Source organism: Tachyglossus aculeatus, chromosome X1, assembly GCF_015852505.1.
Source record: "Tachyglossus aculeatus isolate mTacAcu1 chromosome X1, mTacAcu1.pri, whole genome shotgun sequence".
Taxonomy (NCBI): domain Eukaryota; kingdom Metazoa; phylum Chordata; class Mammalia; order Monotremata; family Tachyglossidae; genus Tachyglossus; species Tachyglossus aculeatus.
The window spans coordinates 20,620,472-20,637,424 of NC_052101.1; the positions used below are offsets into that span (position 1 = coordinate 20,620,472).

Below are 16,953 nucleotides of genomic sequence, written 5' to 3' on the forward strand. Positions count from 1 at the left end.
CCATGTAGAGAAGCAGCATGGCTCAGTGGAAAGAGCACAGGCTTGGGAGTCAGAGATCGTGGGTTCTAATCCCGGCTTTGCCACTTGTCAACTGTGTGACTTTGGGCAAGTCACTACTCTGTGCCTCAATTACTTCATCTGCAAAATGGGGGTTAAGACTGCCAGCCCCACGTGGGACAACCTGATTGCCTTGTATCTTCCCCAGCGCTTGGAACAGTGCTTAGCATCTAGTAACCACTTAACAAATACCATCATCATCGTCATCATCATGTAGGACATGGACTCTGTCCATCCTTATTAATGTGCATCTATCCCAGAGCTTAGTACAGTGCCTGCCATATAGGAGGCGCTTAACAAATATCATCTTAAAAAAAAAAAAAGATTGAGCAAGTTGCGTTGAGGACAGTGCCGAGATTACAAGCTTGTGAGACAGGGAAGATAGTGGTGCTATCTACAGGGATGGGAAGGTCAGAGGGAGGATGGAGTTTGTGTAAGAGGATGAGGTCTGTTTTGAACGCATTAGGTTTGAGGTACAGGCAGACATCCAAGTAGAGATTCATTCATTCAATCATATTTATTGAGCGCTTACTGTGTGCAGAGCACTGTACTAAGCGCTTGGGAAGTGCAAGTTGGCAACATATAAGACATAGAGCTGTCCTGATCTCTGTCCTTCTTTGCAGTCTCGCCCTTCCTCCTGCCTACAGGACATCTCTACTTGGAGATCCTGCCAGAACCTTCTAGACTGTGAGCCCGCTGTTGGGTAGGGACCATCTCAATATGTTGCCAACTTGGACTTCCCAAACGCTTAGTACAGTGCTCTGCACACAGTAAGTGCTCAATAAATATGATTGAATGAATGAACCTCCAACTTAACATGTCCAAAACAGAACTCCTCATCTTCCCACCCAAACCCTGTCCTCCCCATTCATTCATTCATTCATTCATTCAATCATTTTTATTGAACATTTACTCCCCATGACTTTCTCATCACCAAAGACAGCATAACCATCCTCTCTGTCTCATAAGCCCATAAGCTTGGGGTTAACCTCAACTCAATTCTCCTGTCAACCCCCATATTTCATCTTTCGTCAAACGCTGCCAGTTCAACCTTCACAACATCAATAAAATCCACCCATTCCTCTTCATCCAAACTGCTTCTATGTTAATTTAAGCACTTATCCTATCCAGCCTTGATTATTGCATCAGCCTCCTTCCTGACCTCCCTGCCTCCTGTCTCTCCCACTCCAGTCCATATTTCACTCTGCTGCCCGGTTCATTTTCTACAAAAACTTTCCGTCCATGTTTCCCCAATTCTCAAGAACCTCCATTGTTGTTGGGTTTTTTTTCCCAAGGTATTTGTTAAGCACTTACTTTGTGCCACTTACTTCAACATGTCGAAGACTGAGCTCCTTGTCTTCCCTCCCAAACCTTGTCCTCTCCCTGACTTTCCCATCTCTGTTGACGGCACTACCATCCTTCCCGTCTCACAAGCCCGCAACCTTGGTGTCATCCTCGACTCCGCTCTCTCATTCACCCCTCACATCCAAGCCGTCACCAAAACCTGCCGGTCTCAGCTCCGCAACATTGCCAAGATCCGCCCTTTCCTCTCCATCCAAACCGCTACCCTGCTAATTCAAGCTCTCATCCTATCCCGTCTGGACTACTGCACTAGCCTTCTCTCTGATCTCCCATCCTCGTGTCTCTCTCCACTTCAATCCATACTTCATGCTGCTGCCCGGATTATCTTTGTCCAGAAACGCTCTGGACATATCACTCCCCTCCTCAAAAACCTCCAATGGCTACCGATCAATCTGCGCATCAGGCAGAAACTCCTCACCCTGGGCTTCAAGGCTCTCCATCACCTCGCCCCCTCCTACCTCACCTCCCTTCTCTCCTTCTACTGCCCAGCCCGCACCCTCCGCTCCTCCACCACTAATCTCCTCACTGTACCTCGCTCTCGCCTGTCCCGCCATCGACCCCCGGCCCACGTCATCCCCCGGGCCTGGAATGCCCTCCCTCTGCCCATCCGCCAAACTAGCTCTCTTCCTCCCTTCAAGGCCCTGCTGAGAGCTCACCTCCTCCAGGAGGCCTTCCCAGATTGAGCCCCTTCTTTCCTCTCCCCCTCGTCCCCCTCTCCATCCCCCCGCCTTACCTCCTTCCCCTCCCCACAGCACCTGTATATATGTATATATGGTTGTACATATTTATTACTCTGTTTATTTATTTATTTATTTATTTTACTTGTACATTTCTATCCTACTTATTTTATTTTGTTGGTATGTTTGGTTCTGTTCTCTGTCTCCCCCTTTTAGACTGTGAGCCCACTATCGGGTAGGGACTGTCTCTATGTGATGCCAATTTGTACTTCCCAAGCGCTTAGTACAGTGCTCTGCACATAGTAAGCGCTCAATAAATACGATTGATTGATTGATTGATTGCCAAGTACTGTACTAAGTGCTGCAATAGATATAGGCTCATCAGGTTGGACACAGTGGTTGCCCACCCAACCCCACAATAAAGAGAAACTCTTTACCACTGGCTTTAAAGCAGTCCGTCACCTTGCCTCCTCCTACCTCATCTCGCTGCTCTCTTACTCCAATCCAGCCCACACACTTCACTCCTCTGCCAATCTGCTCACTGTACCTCATCTCTGGCCTCTTCCCCACGTCCTGCCCCTGGCCTGAAACCCCTTCCTCTTCATATCTGACATACAATCACTCTCCCCGCCTTATTAAAAGCATATCTCCTCTGAGTGGCCTTCCCTGACTAAGCCCTTATTTCCTCTTCTCCAATTTCCTTCTATCACTGGGATTTTCACCCTTTATTCATCCCCCCTTCAACTCCACAGCATTTATGTACGTATTCATAATTGATCAATGTCCGTCTCTCCCTCTTAGCCTGTAAATTGACTGTAAACAGGGAATGTATCTACCAATTCTGTTTTATTGTACTCTCCCAAGCAGTTAGTACAGTGCTCTCAAGAAATGGATTGATTGATTCAATCAGTCGATTGATTCGTGGGGAAGCAGCGTGGCTCAGTGGAAAGTGCATGGGCTTTGGAGTCAGAGGTCGTGGGTTCGAATCCCAGCTCCCCCACAAGTCTGCTGTGTGACCTTGGTCAAGTCACTTAACTTCTCTGAGCCTCAGTTCCCTCATCTGTAAAAATGGGGATTAAGACTGTGATCCCCACGTGGGACAACTTGATCACATTGTATCCCCCCCAGCGCTTAGAACAGTGCTTTGCACATAGTAAGCGCTTAACAAATGCCATGATTATTATTATTATTATTATTATTATTGATTGTTTGAAGGCAGAAGGAAATGTGAGACTGCAGAGAAAGAGAGAGGTTAGGCCTGGAAAGGTAGATTTGGGAATCATCTGTGTAGAGGAGAGACGTCATGGGAGTGAATGAGTTCTCCAAGGGATTGGTGAAGGTGGAGAATAGAAGGAAACCCAGAACTCAGCCTTAATTTAGAGTTAGAGGATGGGAGGCAGAGGAAGAGCCTGTGGAAGAGACTGAGGAGGTAATGGTCAGAGAGGTTCATTCATTCAATCGTATTTATTGAGCGCTTACTGTGTGCAGAGCACTGTACTAAGAGATAGGAGGAGAATCAGGAGTGGGCAATTTTGGTGAAGTCAAGGTTGGAGAAGGGGGTGGTCTGCAGTATTGAAGGCAGCTAAGAGGCCATTGGATTTGGCCTTGGTGACCTTTGAGAGAGCAGATTCAATCAAACAGTGCTAGGAGTTTGGCCTACTTCACCTCTGGTAAACAAGAATGATTGCTTCTGTGACTGGAAAAATTGCTCTTAAAATGATTCAGTGAGTGAGGCTGCTTTGAGAAAACAGGGAGGGTGAGGGGTTGAAGGTGAATGCAATAATTCCAAGTGCAGAAGTCAGTGGGTCGATTCTACTGACATTTCCAGCATTCGAACGCATGGGCTAGTGGAAAGAGCACAGGACTGGGACTTAGCAGACCTGGGTTCTAAACCCAGCTCTGCCAGTAGCCAGCTGTGTGACCTTAGACAAGTATTTTCCCCTCCCTGAGCCCTAGTTTCTTCATTTGTAAAATGAGGTTAAGATACACAGCCAAGTGGATAGAGCATGGGCCTGGGAACCAAACGGAGACCTGGGTTCTAAGCCCAGCTCCTCCACGTGTGTGCTGTGTGACCTTGGGCAAGTCACTTCACTTCTCTGTGCCTCAGCTATCTCGTCTGTAAAATGGGGATTAAGACCCGTGAGCCCCATGGACTGTGTCCAACCTTGATCTACCCCAGAAATTAGTGCAGTGCCTGTCCCATAGTAAGCACTTAACAAATACCATTAAATAAAAAATGTGGGTCAGGGACTGTGTCCAATCTGATTATCTGCATCTACTCCAGTACTTACTATGGTCCTTTGGCACATGGGAAGGGCTTTATAAACACCACAGTATTACGAAATAATACATGGCCTAGTGGATAGAGCACGGGCCAGGGAATCAGAAGGAGCTGGGTTCCGATCCCAGCTCTGCCACATGTCTGCTGTGCGACCTTGAGCAAGTCATTTCACTTCTCTGGGCCTCAGTTACCTCATCTGTAAAATAGGGATTAAGATTGTGAGCCCCATGTGGGAGAGGAACTGTGTCCAACCCTATTATCTTCTATCTAGCCCAGCGCTTGCAACAGTGCCTGGCACATAGCTTCAAAGCCCTACTGAGAGCTCACCTCTTCCAGGAGGCCTTCCCAGATTGAGCCCCCTTTTTCCTCTCCTCCTCCCCATCCCCCCGCCCTACCTCCTTCCCCTCCCCACGGCATTTGTATATATTTGTACAGATTTATTACTCTATTTATTTTACTTGTACATATTTACTGTTCTATTTATTTTGTGAATGATGTGCATATAGCTTTAATTCTACCTGTTCTGACAATTTTGACACCTGTCTACATGTTTTGTTTTGTTGGCTGTCTCCCCCTTCTAGACTGTGAGCCCGTTGTTGGGTAGGGACCGTCTCTATATGTTGCCGACTTGTACTTCCCAAGCACTTAGTACAGTGCTCTGCACACAGTAAGCGCTCAATAAATACAATTGAAGGAAGGAATGAATGAATAGTAAACACTTAACAAATACCACAATTATTATTATCATTAATAATAATAATAATATTTCCTGAGATGGGAATTATCAGAAGGCTGCCCTCACTAACACCAGATGAATTCAGCTGTCACAGCTGAGAATCCCAGGGAGACTCAGGAAGGTCTGGGGCACTTGAACCCCACTGGAGGTCGGGTGGATAATTCAGGTTCATTCATTCAATCGTATTTATTGAGCGCTTACTGTGTGCAGAGCACTGTACTAAGCGCTTGGAAAGTACAATTCGGCAGCATACAGAGACAGCCCCTTCCCAACAACCGGCTCACAAGCCTAGAAGGGGGAAGGTTGAAAGGCTTACTCTCAGTGCAGAATTGAGAAGCTCGGGCTGAGCATCTAAGTGTTAGTTAATAATAATAATGGCATTTATTAAGTGCTTACTATGTGCAAAGCACTGTTCTAAGCTCTGGGGAGGTTACAAGGTGATCAGGTTGTCCCACGGGGGGCTCATAGTCTTCATCCCCATTTTACAGACGAGGTAACGGAGGCACAGAGAAGTTAAGTGACTTGCTCAAAGTCACACAGCTGATTTGAACCCATGACCTCTGACTCCAAAGCCCGGGCTCTTTCCACTGAGCCACGCTGCTCCGACCTGGCCGGCCGACGGAATCCAGGTCGACCTGGTGGCCTGACGGGGTTAGTTGTGCTTCATCTCACTCACAAAGGTTTGGCAATGTTTCTTGTACTTGGGCAGTGCAAAGGAGGGGTGAGATGGCAAGATGAATCTGCAGGAAATGTGTCCATCTAGTGTGAGTTCCTGGTCTGACACTCTGCTTGTTCTGGTGCTGAAAGCATCTGATATTTCTAATAATTGTAATAACAATAATCGTGGTATCTGTTAAGTGCTTACTACGTGTCAAGCACTGTACTAAGCACCGAGGTAAATACAAAGATAATCAGGCCCCACATGGGACTCACAGTCTAAGTAGGAGGGAGAACAGGTATCAAATCCCCAATTTGCAGATGAGGGAACTGAGGCACAGAGAAGTGAAGTGACTTGCCAAAGGTCACACAACAGGGATGGGACTAGAACCTAGGTCCTCTGAATCCCAGGCCCATGTTCTTTCCATTAGACCACGTTGCTTCTCCAAGAAAAATCTACCTGAGAGACACCCAGATTTCTTGGGGATAAAATCACTCACAAAGGTAGATGCCAGGATTACTTTATTGAACCTAAACTGTGACCAGGATCAGGGGTACTTTGTGTGAGTGGGGGTGAGGGGATTGCAATAGGAGCCATGTCTCTGGAAAGGAATCTGGTCCGGTATTTGAAGATTCAGCATTCCCCCACATATTTGAAGCCGAGCTTTCCTTGCATTGCCCTACAAGAGAAAGATCAGCAGTGAGAGGTGAAAATCAGTGGGGCTCTCCCAAGTCAGCCTCTCTTAAGGTCTCCAGTAAACTAATTCAGGCTGTACCCTTGGCCAAGGTGGGTTTTGGGATGGCATTCGTTCAATCGTATTTATTGAGTGCTTACTGTGTGCAGAGCACTGTACTGAGCGCTTGGGAAGTACAAGTTGGCAACATATAGAGACGGTCCCTACCCAACAGCGGGCTCACAGTCTAGAAGGGGGAGACAGACAACAAAACAAAACATATTAACAAATAAAATAAATAGAATAACTATGTACAAATACAATAAATAAATAGAGTAATAAATACGTACAAACATATATACAGGTGCTGTGGGGAGGGGAAGGAGGTAAGGCAGGGGGGAGGGGGAGGAGGGGGCTCAGTCTGGGAAGGCCTCCTAAAAAACGCTTACTATGTGCAAAGCCCTGTTCTAAGCGCTGGGGAGGTTACAAAGTGATCAGGTTGTCCCACGGGGGGGCTCACAGTCTTAATCCCCATTTTACAGATGAGGTGACTGAGGCACGGAAAAGTGAAGTGACTTACCCAAAGTCACACAGCTGACAGTTGGTGGAGCCGGGATTTGAACCCATGACCTCTGACTCCAAAGCCCGGGCTCTTTCCACTGAGCCACGCTGCTTCTCCATATAATATATTATTATTATTATTATATGGCATATAATAATCAGTGGCATATTTCCACAACCACAGATCCCACGCTGATAGAGGGCTCGGGGATTTTGAAATGTATATCACCCCAGAAATTTCACGAATGGCCTTTATCGTACAAAGACCTTGGTAAGTGGTTAAATCTGCTTTATTTAGGGAATAAGAACTCAGGAAGATCATGATGGAAGAGTGTGTCAGTCCTCTTCAGCCACATAGGCCATACTAGAGTGCTAGGGGTTTTACCACAGCATCAGTTCCCCCCTGTGGGTCAAGAGAAGAGAAGTGAATAGAACACGAGCCTCGGAGTCTGGTGGACCTGGGTTCCAATCCTGGCTCCACCATTTGTCTGCTGCGTGACCTTGGTCAAGTCACTTCACTTCTCAGGGCCTCAGTTACCTCATCTGTAAAATGGGGATTAAGATCCTGTCCATGTCAGACAGGGACTGTGTCCAGCCTGATTAGCTCGTGTCTACCCCGGTGCTTAGTACAGTGCCTGTCACATAGTAAGCACTTTACAAATACCATAAAAAAACTTGTTGACAAGGGGATGAGACCTTTGGAATCATAGCTCTAAAACTCAACTTGCCTGGCTTGAAGGGTCCCAACAGACGCGAGGAGCCCATCTGCAGGGTCCAAGGGGAGGGAAGTGTGAGGGAGTAGGAGGATAGGGGTCCTCAAACTATTGGGGACAGTTTTGGTGGAGTCAAGGTTGGAGAAAGGGGTGGCCCACAGCGTTGAAGGCAGCGAAGAGGCCGTTTATACCCCTGATCTAATCTTCTTCAAGAGTGAATAATCTTTTAAAAGTATTACTCCCTCTCTGATTGAAGTGACGGGGAAGTTGATTTACGAAAAGCTCATCAAATTTCCAAATGAAGTGTGGACAGAGTTCTTTCCAGGGGGAATGTACTATGTGTCTCTTCACTTCCCACTCCTCCATTGTGAAACTCAGGTCCAGAAAATCTTTTTGTTAGGGATATGAGTTTATTTAGGGCTCTCAGCACCAGGCTGAGGATTCCTGCATCCCTCCGGTAGTCTTGAAGGGACAGGGATGGCCTTCTAGACTGTGAGCCCACTGTTGGGTAGGGACCGTCTCTATATGTTGCCAACTTGTACTTCCCAAACGCTCCACTTCAATCCATACTTCATGCTGCTGCCTGGATTATCTCTGTCCAGAAACGCTCTGGGCATATTACTCCCATCCTCAAAAATCTCCAGTGGCTACCAATCAATCTGCGCATCAGGCAGAAACTCCTCACCCTGGGCTTCCAGGCTGTCCATCACCTCGCCCCCTCCTCCCTCACCTCCCTTCTCTCCTTCTCCAGCCCAGTCCGCACCCTCCGCTCCTCCACCGCTGATCTCCTCACCGTACCTCGCTCTCGCCTGTCCCGCCATCGACCCCCGGCCCACGTCATCCCCCGGGCCTGGAATGGCCTCCCTCTGCCCCTCCGCCAAGCTAGCTCTCTTCCTCCCTTCAAGGCCCTGCTGAGAGCTCACCTCCTCCAGGAGGCCTTCCCAGACTGAGCCCCTTCCTTCCTCTCCCCCTCGTCCCCCTCTCCATCCCCCCATCTTACCTCCTTCCCTTCCCCACAGCACCTGTATATATGTATATATGGTTGTACATATTTATTACTCTATTTATTTATTTATTTATTTATCTTACTTGTACATTTCTATCCTATTTGTTTTATTTTGTTGGTATGTTTGGTTCTGTTCTCTGTCTCCCCCTTTTAGACTGTGAGCCCACTGTTGGGTAGGGACTGTCTCTATGTGTTGCCAATTTGTACTTCCCAAGCGCTTAGTACAGTGCTCTGCATATAGTAAGCGCTCAATAAATACGATCGATTGATTGATTGATTGATTAGTACAGTGCACACAGTAAGTGCCCAATAAATACGATTGATTGATTGATTGGGAGCCCTGCAGTGCTCTCCCTGCAGTGCTCCCCCTCACCCTCTGACCAGGGGCTCACCAGAAGCCCTGTCAGAACTTGGACTCTCCAGGCAGTTACATAGTAACCTAGGAATGCCACTATAAGTGACCTTGCCCTATGCCCTTTACTGCGTTGGCAGAAAGGACATTGTAGCTGGACTAAACCAGGAGAGATACAGTTAATCAGCAGCTACATTATTTTCCTCAGTTAGTGGTCAATGTCAGAGACAAAGAATAATAATAATGGTGGTGTTTGTTAAGTGTTTACTATGTGCCAGGCACTGTGCTAAACACTGGGGTGGATACAAACCAATAAAGTTGGACACAGTCCCTGTCCCATGTGGGGCTCACCATCTAAATCCTCATTTTACAGATGAGGTAACTGAGGCAGAGAGGTGAAGTGACTTGCCCAAGGTCACGAAGCAGGCAAGTGGCAGCGCTGGAATTAGAACCCATGACCTTCTGAATCCCAGTCCTGTGCTATATCCACTAGGCCATACTGCTTCTTTTTTTTATATAAGGCATTTATTAAGGGCTTACTATGTGCAAAGCACTGTTCTAAGCGCTGGGGAGGTTACAAGGTGATCAGGTTGTCCCACGGGGGGCTCACAGTCTTCATCCCCATTTTTACAGATGAGGGAACTGAGGCCCAGAGAAGTTAAGTGACTTGCCCAAAGTCATACAGCTGACAATTGGCAGAGCTGGGATTTGAACCCATGACCTCCGACTCCAAAGCCCGTGCTCTTTTCCACTGAGCCACGCTGCTTCTCTAACACTGATACCTTGGTTTGCTATAGTACTTTTAGTACCAAAGCGCTCTCACATTAATTAGTTCATTTCAACCCTCACGACACCCCTGTAAGACAGGGACACAAGGCAGGTATTATTATCCCTATTTTACAGATGGAGAGACTGAGGTACAGAGAAGTTAAGTGACTCGCCCACGGTCACATGGCAGGCAAACGGCATGACTTAGACTCGAACCTGGGTCCTCCAGCTTCTAGACGGGTGCCTCGCCCCTTCACCACACCACTTGGTTTTTCAGTTTATGTGGCACTGTTTCTTTGGGGAGCAGATACACATGAGAGGGCCTGACAAATCGCTTCCTTCAATTTCAATAACTGTGTAGAAATTATTATTTGCAAGTCTTCTCCAAACCCTGCTCAGTGCCTCTCCCTCCCCAACACCCCTCCTCTCCTCCCACAACCCACACTCCTCTGCTCACCATGCCACCTTACAGAATTCACATCGGTTGCTATAGGTTATGCCATCTGTGCCGCAAACTGGCCTGTAAATCCTGGGGCAATGAATCATCTCTTCTGGGTGTCTTATATAGCTGCTGCAATAAGCCTGTAATGGCAAGACAGTATTTCCAACCTTGTTAAACATGGTAGCCAGGCCCAAGTAAATCCTATGGGAATATTAGGAGATTATTAATTGAAAAATAGCCGTGCCTCTTGGAGAATGATGATAAAATAAAGCAGAGACTAGCAGAAGTAATCATTATGTATATGATAAAGTACGAATCTTCTTTGGAAGGTCCCAAAATATAAACGATGGATTGTACTACAGCTGTGTTGGCAAGTTACCAGCTTAACAGTGTACTTAGAGAATCCTTAAATTTGAACATAATTAGCTGCAATTAGCATTGCTAAGATATTTCTAAATATTGCCCAGGAATGGGCCTACCAACCCTGTTGTATTTTACTCTCCCAAATGTTTAGTACAGTGGTCCGCACACAATAAGGGCTCAATAATTGATTGATTGATGGATGAAAGTCTTTGCGACATGTTTCCCCATGTTCTGGCTTCTCCCAGGGTGGCAGCCGGGGAAAAAAAGCAATACAAGGCCAGAGCCATAAATTGCATCTTTATCATATCCTACCGACCAATTAATCAGTCAGCTGTATTTACTGAGTGCTTACTACATGCAGAGAACTGTACTAAGTGTTTGGGAGAGTATAATACAGCAGAATTAGCAGACATGTTTCCTGCCCATAACAAGCTTACAGTCTAGATGAGCATCATTTCCAGCAGCCCAGACCCTGAGGCTATCAATAAATCAGCCAATCAGTCAATCAATCATATTTATTGAGGCCATGATTCAGCCACTGGCCAACTCTGGATCACAAACTCTTTTCTCAATGACAGGGCTCTGACAGTTCATTACCAAGTTCAGAACATAATTACTTGAATTATGTTCACTTTTCTGATTCAATGATTTATAACCCTGATCTTATCTTCCTCAATGAGTGAATAATTTTTTAAAGTATCATTTCCTCTCAAACTGAAGTGATGGGGAAATTGATTTATGAAAATCTCGTCAGATTTCCAAACACAATGACAGAGCTCCTTCCAGGAGAAATGGGCAACGTGCCTCTTTGCTTGTTTCACTCCAGTCCCCAACAGGAACATGACAAGAGCATCTGAAAAGCACAAACTTTCAGCCCTACAATCAATCAATCAGTGGTATCTATTGAGCACTTAACTGTGTGCAGAGCACTGCATCGATTCTTTCCCTCAAAGTCTTCGTCCTAAAGGTTCTGGGACGAGACAAGTTTGTCATCGCCATCCCTTACTCTACAATATGCCTTTTTGAAAAATGTGTGACCTTCATTTACTCTCCTTGCAAAAACTGGTTTAAACCAACGGAGAAGACCTACCCTCATATATCCTGCGGTAACTACTTAGAGTGAAGAATAATTCAGGGTAAAATTTCAGCAGAAAATCATTTTCAGAAACCGAAGGAATGGAAATTATTGTGTCCCTTCTTACAGCTTTTTCTTGCCAGACTCCAATTTTTTCAACCACTCAGAAAAATGAGCTAAACACTATATGCCTGGTTCATCCAGAACTACATGAAGATTCCAGCAGGATTGGCACTGGGGTGGGACTTTAATAGTTAAACGAACAAAGTACAAATAGCTGCAGCCTTCTCATTGATTTCTTGATTTCTAATGTTACTCATTTTCCTGGCCTGCAATCTTGTATTTCCTCCTGCCTCCAAGACATCTGTAACTGGAAATGCTGCTGGCACTGCAAGCTTAATATGTTCAAAATTGAACTATTCATCTTCCCTTCCCAATCTCCTTCACCTAACTCTTCCATCAGAGTTGACAATACCACCATCCTTCCCATCGCTCAGGCCTGTATCCCTGTCTGAGCCTTTAGGGACCAAAAATCTGCGAGAAAGAACCTCCTGCTAACTTTCCCGTTGCTGTTGAAGAGACCATCATCCCCACTTTCTCTCAAGCCCTCGGCCTTGGCATTATCCTTCACTCATCTCTCTCTTTCAATCCCCATATTCAATCTGTCACCAAATGCTACTGGTCCTTCCTCCACAACGTTCCCAGAACCCACCCCGTCCTCTCCATTAACACTGCTGCCACATTGGACCTTGTCATAACCTGGCTTGACTTTTAAAAAAAAAAAATGGTATTTGTTCATTTGTTAAATGCTTACTAGGCATCCAATACTGTTCTAAGCACTAGGGTAGGTACAATTTAATTAGGTCAGATATAGTCCCTTTCCCGCATGGGGCTCTCAGTGTAAGTAGGAGGGAGAAGAGGTCTCCCCATTTACAGTTGAGGAAACTGAGGCATAGAGAAGTTAAGTGACTTGTCCAAGGTCATACAGCAAGCAGTTGGCAGAGTCAGAATTAGAACCCAGGTCCTTCTGGCTCCCAGGCCTGTGCTCTTCTCATTAGGCCATGCTGCTTTACAAGCATCCTCGGAGGTCTCCCTGTTTCCAGCCTCTCCCTCTCGATTCTGTACGTCACTCTGCTTTGCCGATCATTTTTTAAAAACATTATGTTGCACTTGTCTTCCCACTGCTCAATGAAGCGCTTAAGTATTTATCACCCCCATGACACTTATGCTTATATCTTTATACTCATTACTCCTTCCCATCTGTTATTTTACTGTCTGTCTCTCTCACTAGGTGGTAAGCTCCTTGAGGGTAAAGTTCATACCTATTGGGAAGCAGCATGGCGTAATGGATAGAGAACGGGCTTGTGAGTCAGAAGACCGTGGGTTCTAATCCCAGCTCTTCTACTTCTCTCCTCTGTGACCTTGGGCAAGTCGTTTCCCTTTTCTGTGCCTCAGTAACCTCATCTGTAAATGGGGATTGAGACTGTGAGCCTGACTGGGGACAGGGACCGTATCCAATTCAATTTGCATCCATCCACCCCAGCGCATATTACAGTGCCTAGTAATAATAATGATGACATTTGTTAAGCGCTTACTATGTGCAAAGCACTGTTCTAAGTGCTGAGCACTGTTCTAAGCACTGGTACACAATAAGCACTTAACAAATACACAATTATTATTATTATTAATTCTATTGTACTTTCCCCAAGCACAGTGTGTGAAACAGTCAGAGTTCAATGAATACTACTGATTGATTAATTGATATTTCTGACCTCTTCTCCTCCCTACCATTCAAAGAAAGTGCCAGATCCCAAATCTGAGGAGGTGAGCTGCCTCTTTGCCTCTCCCCACTCCTAATTTGAGCTTTTCTTGCAGAAAGCCACAAAAAGAATTGGTCTCACTTCCCAAATTATGCACTAGGGTCTAAGTCTATTTTCTTGGGGAAGATTGCACAAACACATTTCTGGAGATTCAGAATAAATTCCCCCCCTCTCCCCCAGCAATGCACACATGAAAAGCCCAAAAGGAAGATTTTCATCTTCTTCGAAGATCCCCAATTTTTTCATCTTCCACAGTAGACACACTCCCCCTAGAGAAATCACATGATAAAGATGAGTGTCTGCTCCCAGTTCATTCGCTCAGGATAAGCAATTCCAAGCCATTTTGAACATTTCAATGACAAGTGACCCTCAGTCACAAAGAAATTGTAATGACCAACTCTTAACCTTATACAGAAACCAATAACTGAGGGAAATTTTCTTACCTGATAACCCCCTTGGCTTACAGTATCTGTCATCAAAGAAAAAAAAAAGAATTCAGGGTGCAGACGCAGGCCTCAGAGGAGCCTGCTAGATGATTTCTTTTATTCTAATTAACTATGAGAATGTTGCTGACTGAAGATTTCTGAACTGGCTCCTGGAATAAATGTGTGAGAAAGGCCGCAATTAGTTTCCTTTCATTCAGTTTAATTTGGGTTCGTTGTTCCACCTATGCCAGGCGTTTCCAGAGCAAAAAGAATGGCTTTCATTTAATTGTCAGAATAATGGGAGGCATTTCAGTTCCGGGCATTTTCAGCCTTTTTGATCATAGAGATGATCTGGAAACTGCTAGAAACAGCCAAATATTGGAGCTGAGAATTAGCTTCATGCTTCGTGCCTCCACCTCTAAGTAGGTCAGCTCAGAAACAACAGCCCTGTTTCGATATAAAACTGTCTTTCTTATTAGTGGGGCATTCTTGTTCATCCTGGGTCACGGATATTTCCCTGATCTAGAAGTGGCCCAGGATTTTCAAGAGGAAGTCGTGGGAGATGGGACACGAGCCCAGCGTGTCAAAGTTACTCACCAGCGAAGAGGGAGCAAAGCGCCAGAGTGCATAGAAGCGCAGGAAGCTCTATTTTCTTCATCCTGCAGAGGGTAGTTCTCCTGTTTGGAATCTGTTAATGGACTGCTCAGGAGTTGCCCTCAAACCCAGATGCTGAGTTTCCATGCAGTATTTATAAGTGATTCTATGTACATATGTGTATGTGTACGCTGGGCGTGGGGCCAATTCCTCCACCCTGATTATGAAATCAACTTCTTATATCCTTCAAGATGACCAGGAGCCAAAAGCAGCTTACTCTAGAGCTGCCTCCGGTCATGAAAGTCGTTCCCTGGGAAACTGATGGCTAAGGAAATAAAAGAAAGGAGCATTCCTATAGTGTTATCATTACTCGGAGTCTTTCCACGGGACTGAATTTGGCAGCAGATGACTGCGGCTTTTTCTTCTAGTTTGGCTCCTACAGCTAAACTGTGCCTAGGCTTCTTGAACTTTGGACAGTATTGGGGTCAAGGCTGTGGCCTCAGGATGATCATTTGGGTATACTGCCCCATTGCTCGATTTGCATTGGAGCTGCTTCCTCTGGGGGAGTGGAAGGGAGCTATTAAGGTAAGGAGTGGAATTAATTCCACTCCCTCATCTTCCCTCGCTTAAGTTGGAGACCTCTTCCATTCACAGGTCCTTCAACGGATTTTCCCAAACCATTGGTTCCAGGAACCAGCCTCTTCATCCACCCTTAAATCCAGCTCTAGCGGTGGTTGCTTCTTGCTCTTTGAATAAGAGTAGATATTTGGAGGGAATAGGTCCTTCACTCAAGTCCATCCAGATTTGATTAGCGCCCCAACATGTCCTCCATTAGCGGCATCCTTTGTAGTCACCTCAAGAATATTCAAGGGTTTGTGTGTGTGGCTTTCCCCAGCCTCTCTCTGGAAGCTACTATCTGGGCCATGGTCATCTGACAAGGCTAGCAGAGACCTGAGTTCTCATAAGATTTTTTGGAAATTAATCATCTCAAAATATGGCTTTAGAACTTCATCGGTAAACCCATTTATTATAATGGGTGTGGGAGTCTGGAAGACATGAATTCTAATCTTGGCTCCGCCACCTGTCTGCTGTGTGGCCTTGGGCAAGTCCCTTAACTTCTTTGTGCCTCAGTTACCTCATCTGTAAAATGGGGATAAGAGTATGGGATAGGGACTGTGTCCAACCAGATGAACTTGTATCTACCCCAGAACTTAGAACAGTGTTTGGCACATAGTAAGGGCTTAATAAGAACCCTTCTAGACTGTGAGCCCACTGTTGGGTAGGGACCGTCTCTATATGTTGCCAACTTGTACTTCCCAAGCGCTTAGTACAGTGCTCTGCACACAGTAAGCGCTCAATAAATACGATTGAATGAGTGACTGAATGAAAGTACCATAATTATTAATACAATATATTTTATCATATCATCATATCATATCAAGAGAAGCAGCGTGGCTTAGTGACAAGAGCCCGGGCTTGGGAGTTGGAGGTCATGGGTTCTAATCCCGGCTCCGCCTCTTATCAGCTGTGTGACCTTGGGCAAGTCACTTCACTTCTCTGGGCCTCAGTTACCTCATCTGTAAAATGGGGATGAAGACTGTGAGCCCCACGTGGGACAACCTGATACCTTGCATCTACCCCAGTGCTTAGAACAGTGCTTGGTAAGTGCTTAACAAATACCAGCATTATTCATATCATATACCATATCATATATTATGTTATGTTATGTTATATATTATGTTATGTTATATTATATTATATTAATATAATAAAAGACAGGTACAGTCTTCTAATGACTCAACTGTCAGGATATCTTTACAGTCCCTTACAGTTTGGGATAAGGAGAAGACTTTTGATGGCGAGTTACTCCCTCCCATAGGGTGGGGTGGTATTCATGCGGTCTCCACGGTATGTCATGGATGACGATTAAGGAGATGCGCAGCTGAAGTTTCCTTACAGACACCCCTCTTCATTCCAGATTTGGGCCTAACCTGGCTGGACTAAGCCGAACCTAGTTCTTGGGCTACCCCAGGACTGGTCTAGACTGGGTACCCCAAATGAAGAGAGGGAAGACGGACACCCTCTGGCCTGACAGCTGTTCACTGAGCCATTGGGTCACTCCACTGTGATCTTGTTTTCACCACATGGAGCCTCTCAAGACTAATGATTTATTGGTGTATTCAACTATTTCAAGCATGGTAGAGAAGGGGGGGAAATGAAGATTAGCATCCACCTGTAGTACCCAAAAGGGCTTCACAATTTTAAATGGAGAGGAAAGAAATGACCAAAATCCAGCATAGCTGGCTGAGCCAGGTATTCTGAATGTGTGGGTTAGGGTGGATTAATGATAGACCCAGAACTAAACTGAGAGGAAAATGTTGCAAGTTCAG

At 45.7% G+C, this 16,953-nt stretch overlaps 1 protein-coding gene across 1 annotated transcript; it reads right to left on the reverse strand.

Annotated features, from left to right (window-relative positions):
* Window positions 1–6,404: 6,404 nt before the first annotated feature.
* Window positions 6,405–14,627, reverse strand: LOC119919916 (serine protease inhibitor Kazal-type 12-like). The gene is made up of 4 exons (XM_038740715.1): window positions 14,567–14,627; window positions 13,988–14,013; window positions 10,302–10,426; window positions 6,405–6,450 (listed from the first exon to the last, which is right to left on the reverse strand). The coding sequence occupies exons 1-4, from the start codon at window positions 14,625–14,627 to the stop codon at window positions 6,405–6,407; spliced, it is 258 nt and encodes an 85-aa protein (XP_038596643.1).
* Between the last annotated feature and the right edge of the window lie 2,326 nt (window positions 14,628–16,953).

Coding starts and splice junctions, on each gene's coding strand:
- LOC119919916 (XM_038740715.1), bottom strand. CDS start 14,627: ATGAAGAAAATAGAGCTTCCTGCGCTTCTATGCACTCTGGCGCTTTGC. Junction 10,427..13,987: donor TAAGCCAAGGGGGTTATCAG/GTAAGAAAATTT, acceptor TTGCCATTACAG/GCTTATTGCAGCAGCTATAT. Junction 6,451..10,301: donor GAATTCTGTAAGGTGGCATG/GTGAGCAGAGGA, acceptor TTTCTCTTGTAG/GGCAATGCAAGGAAAGCTCG.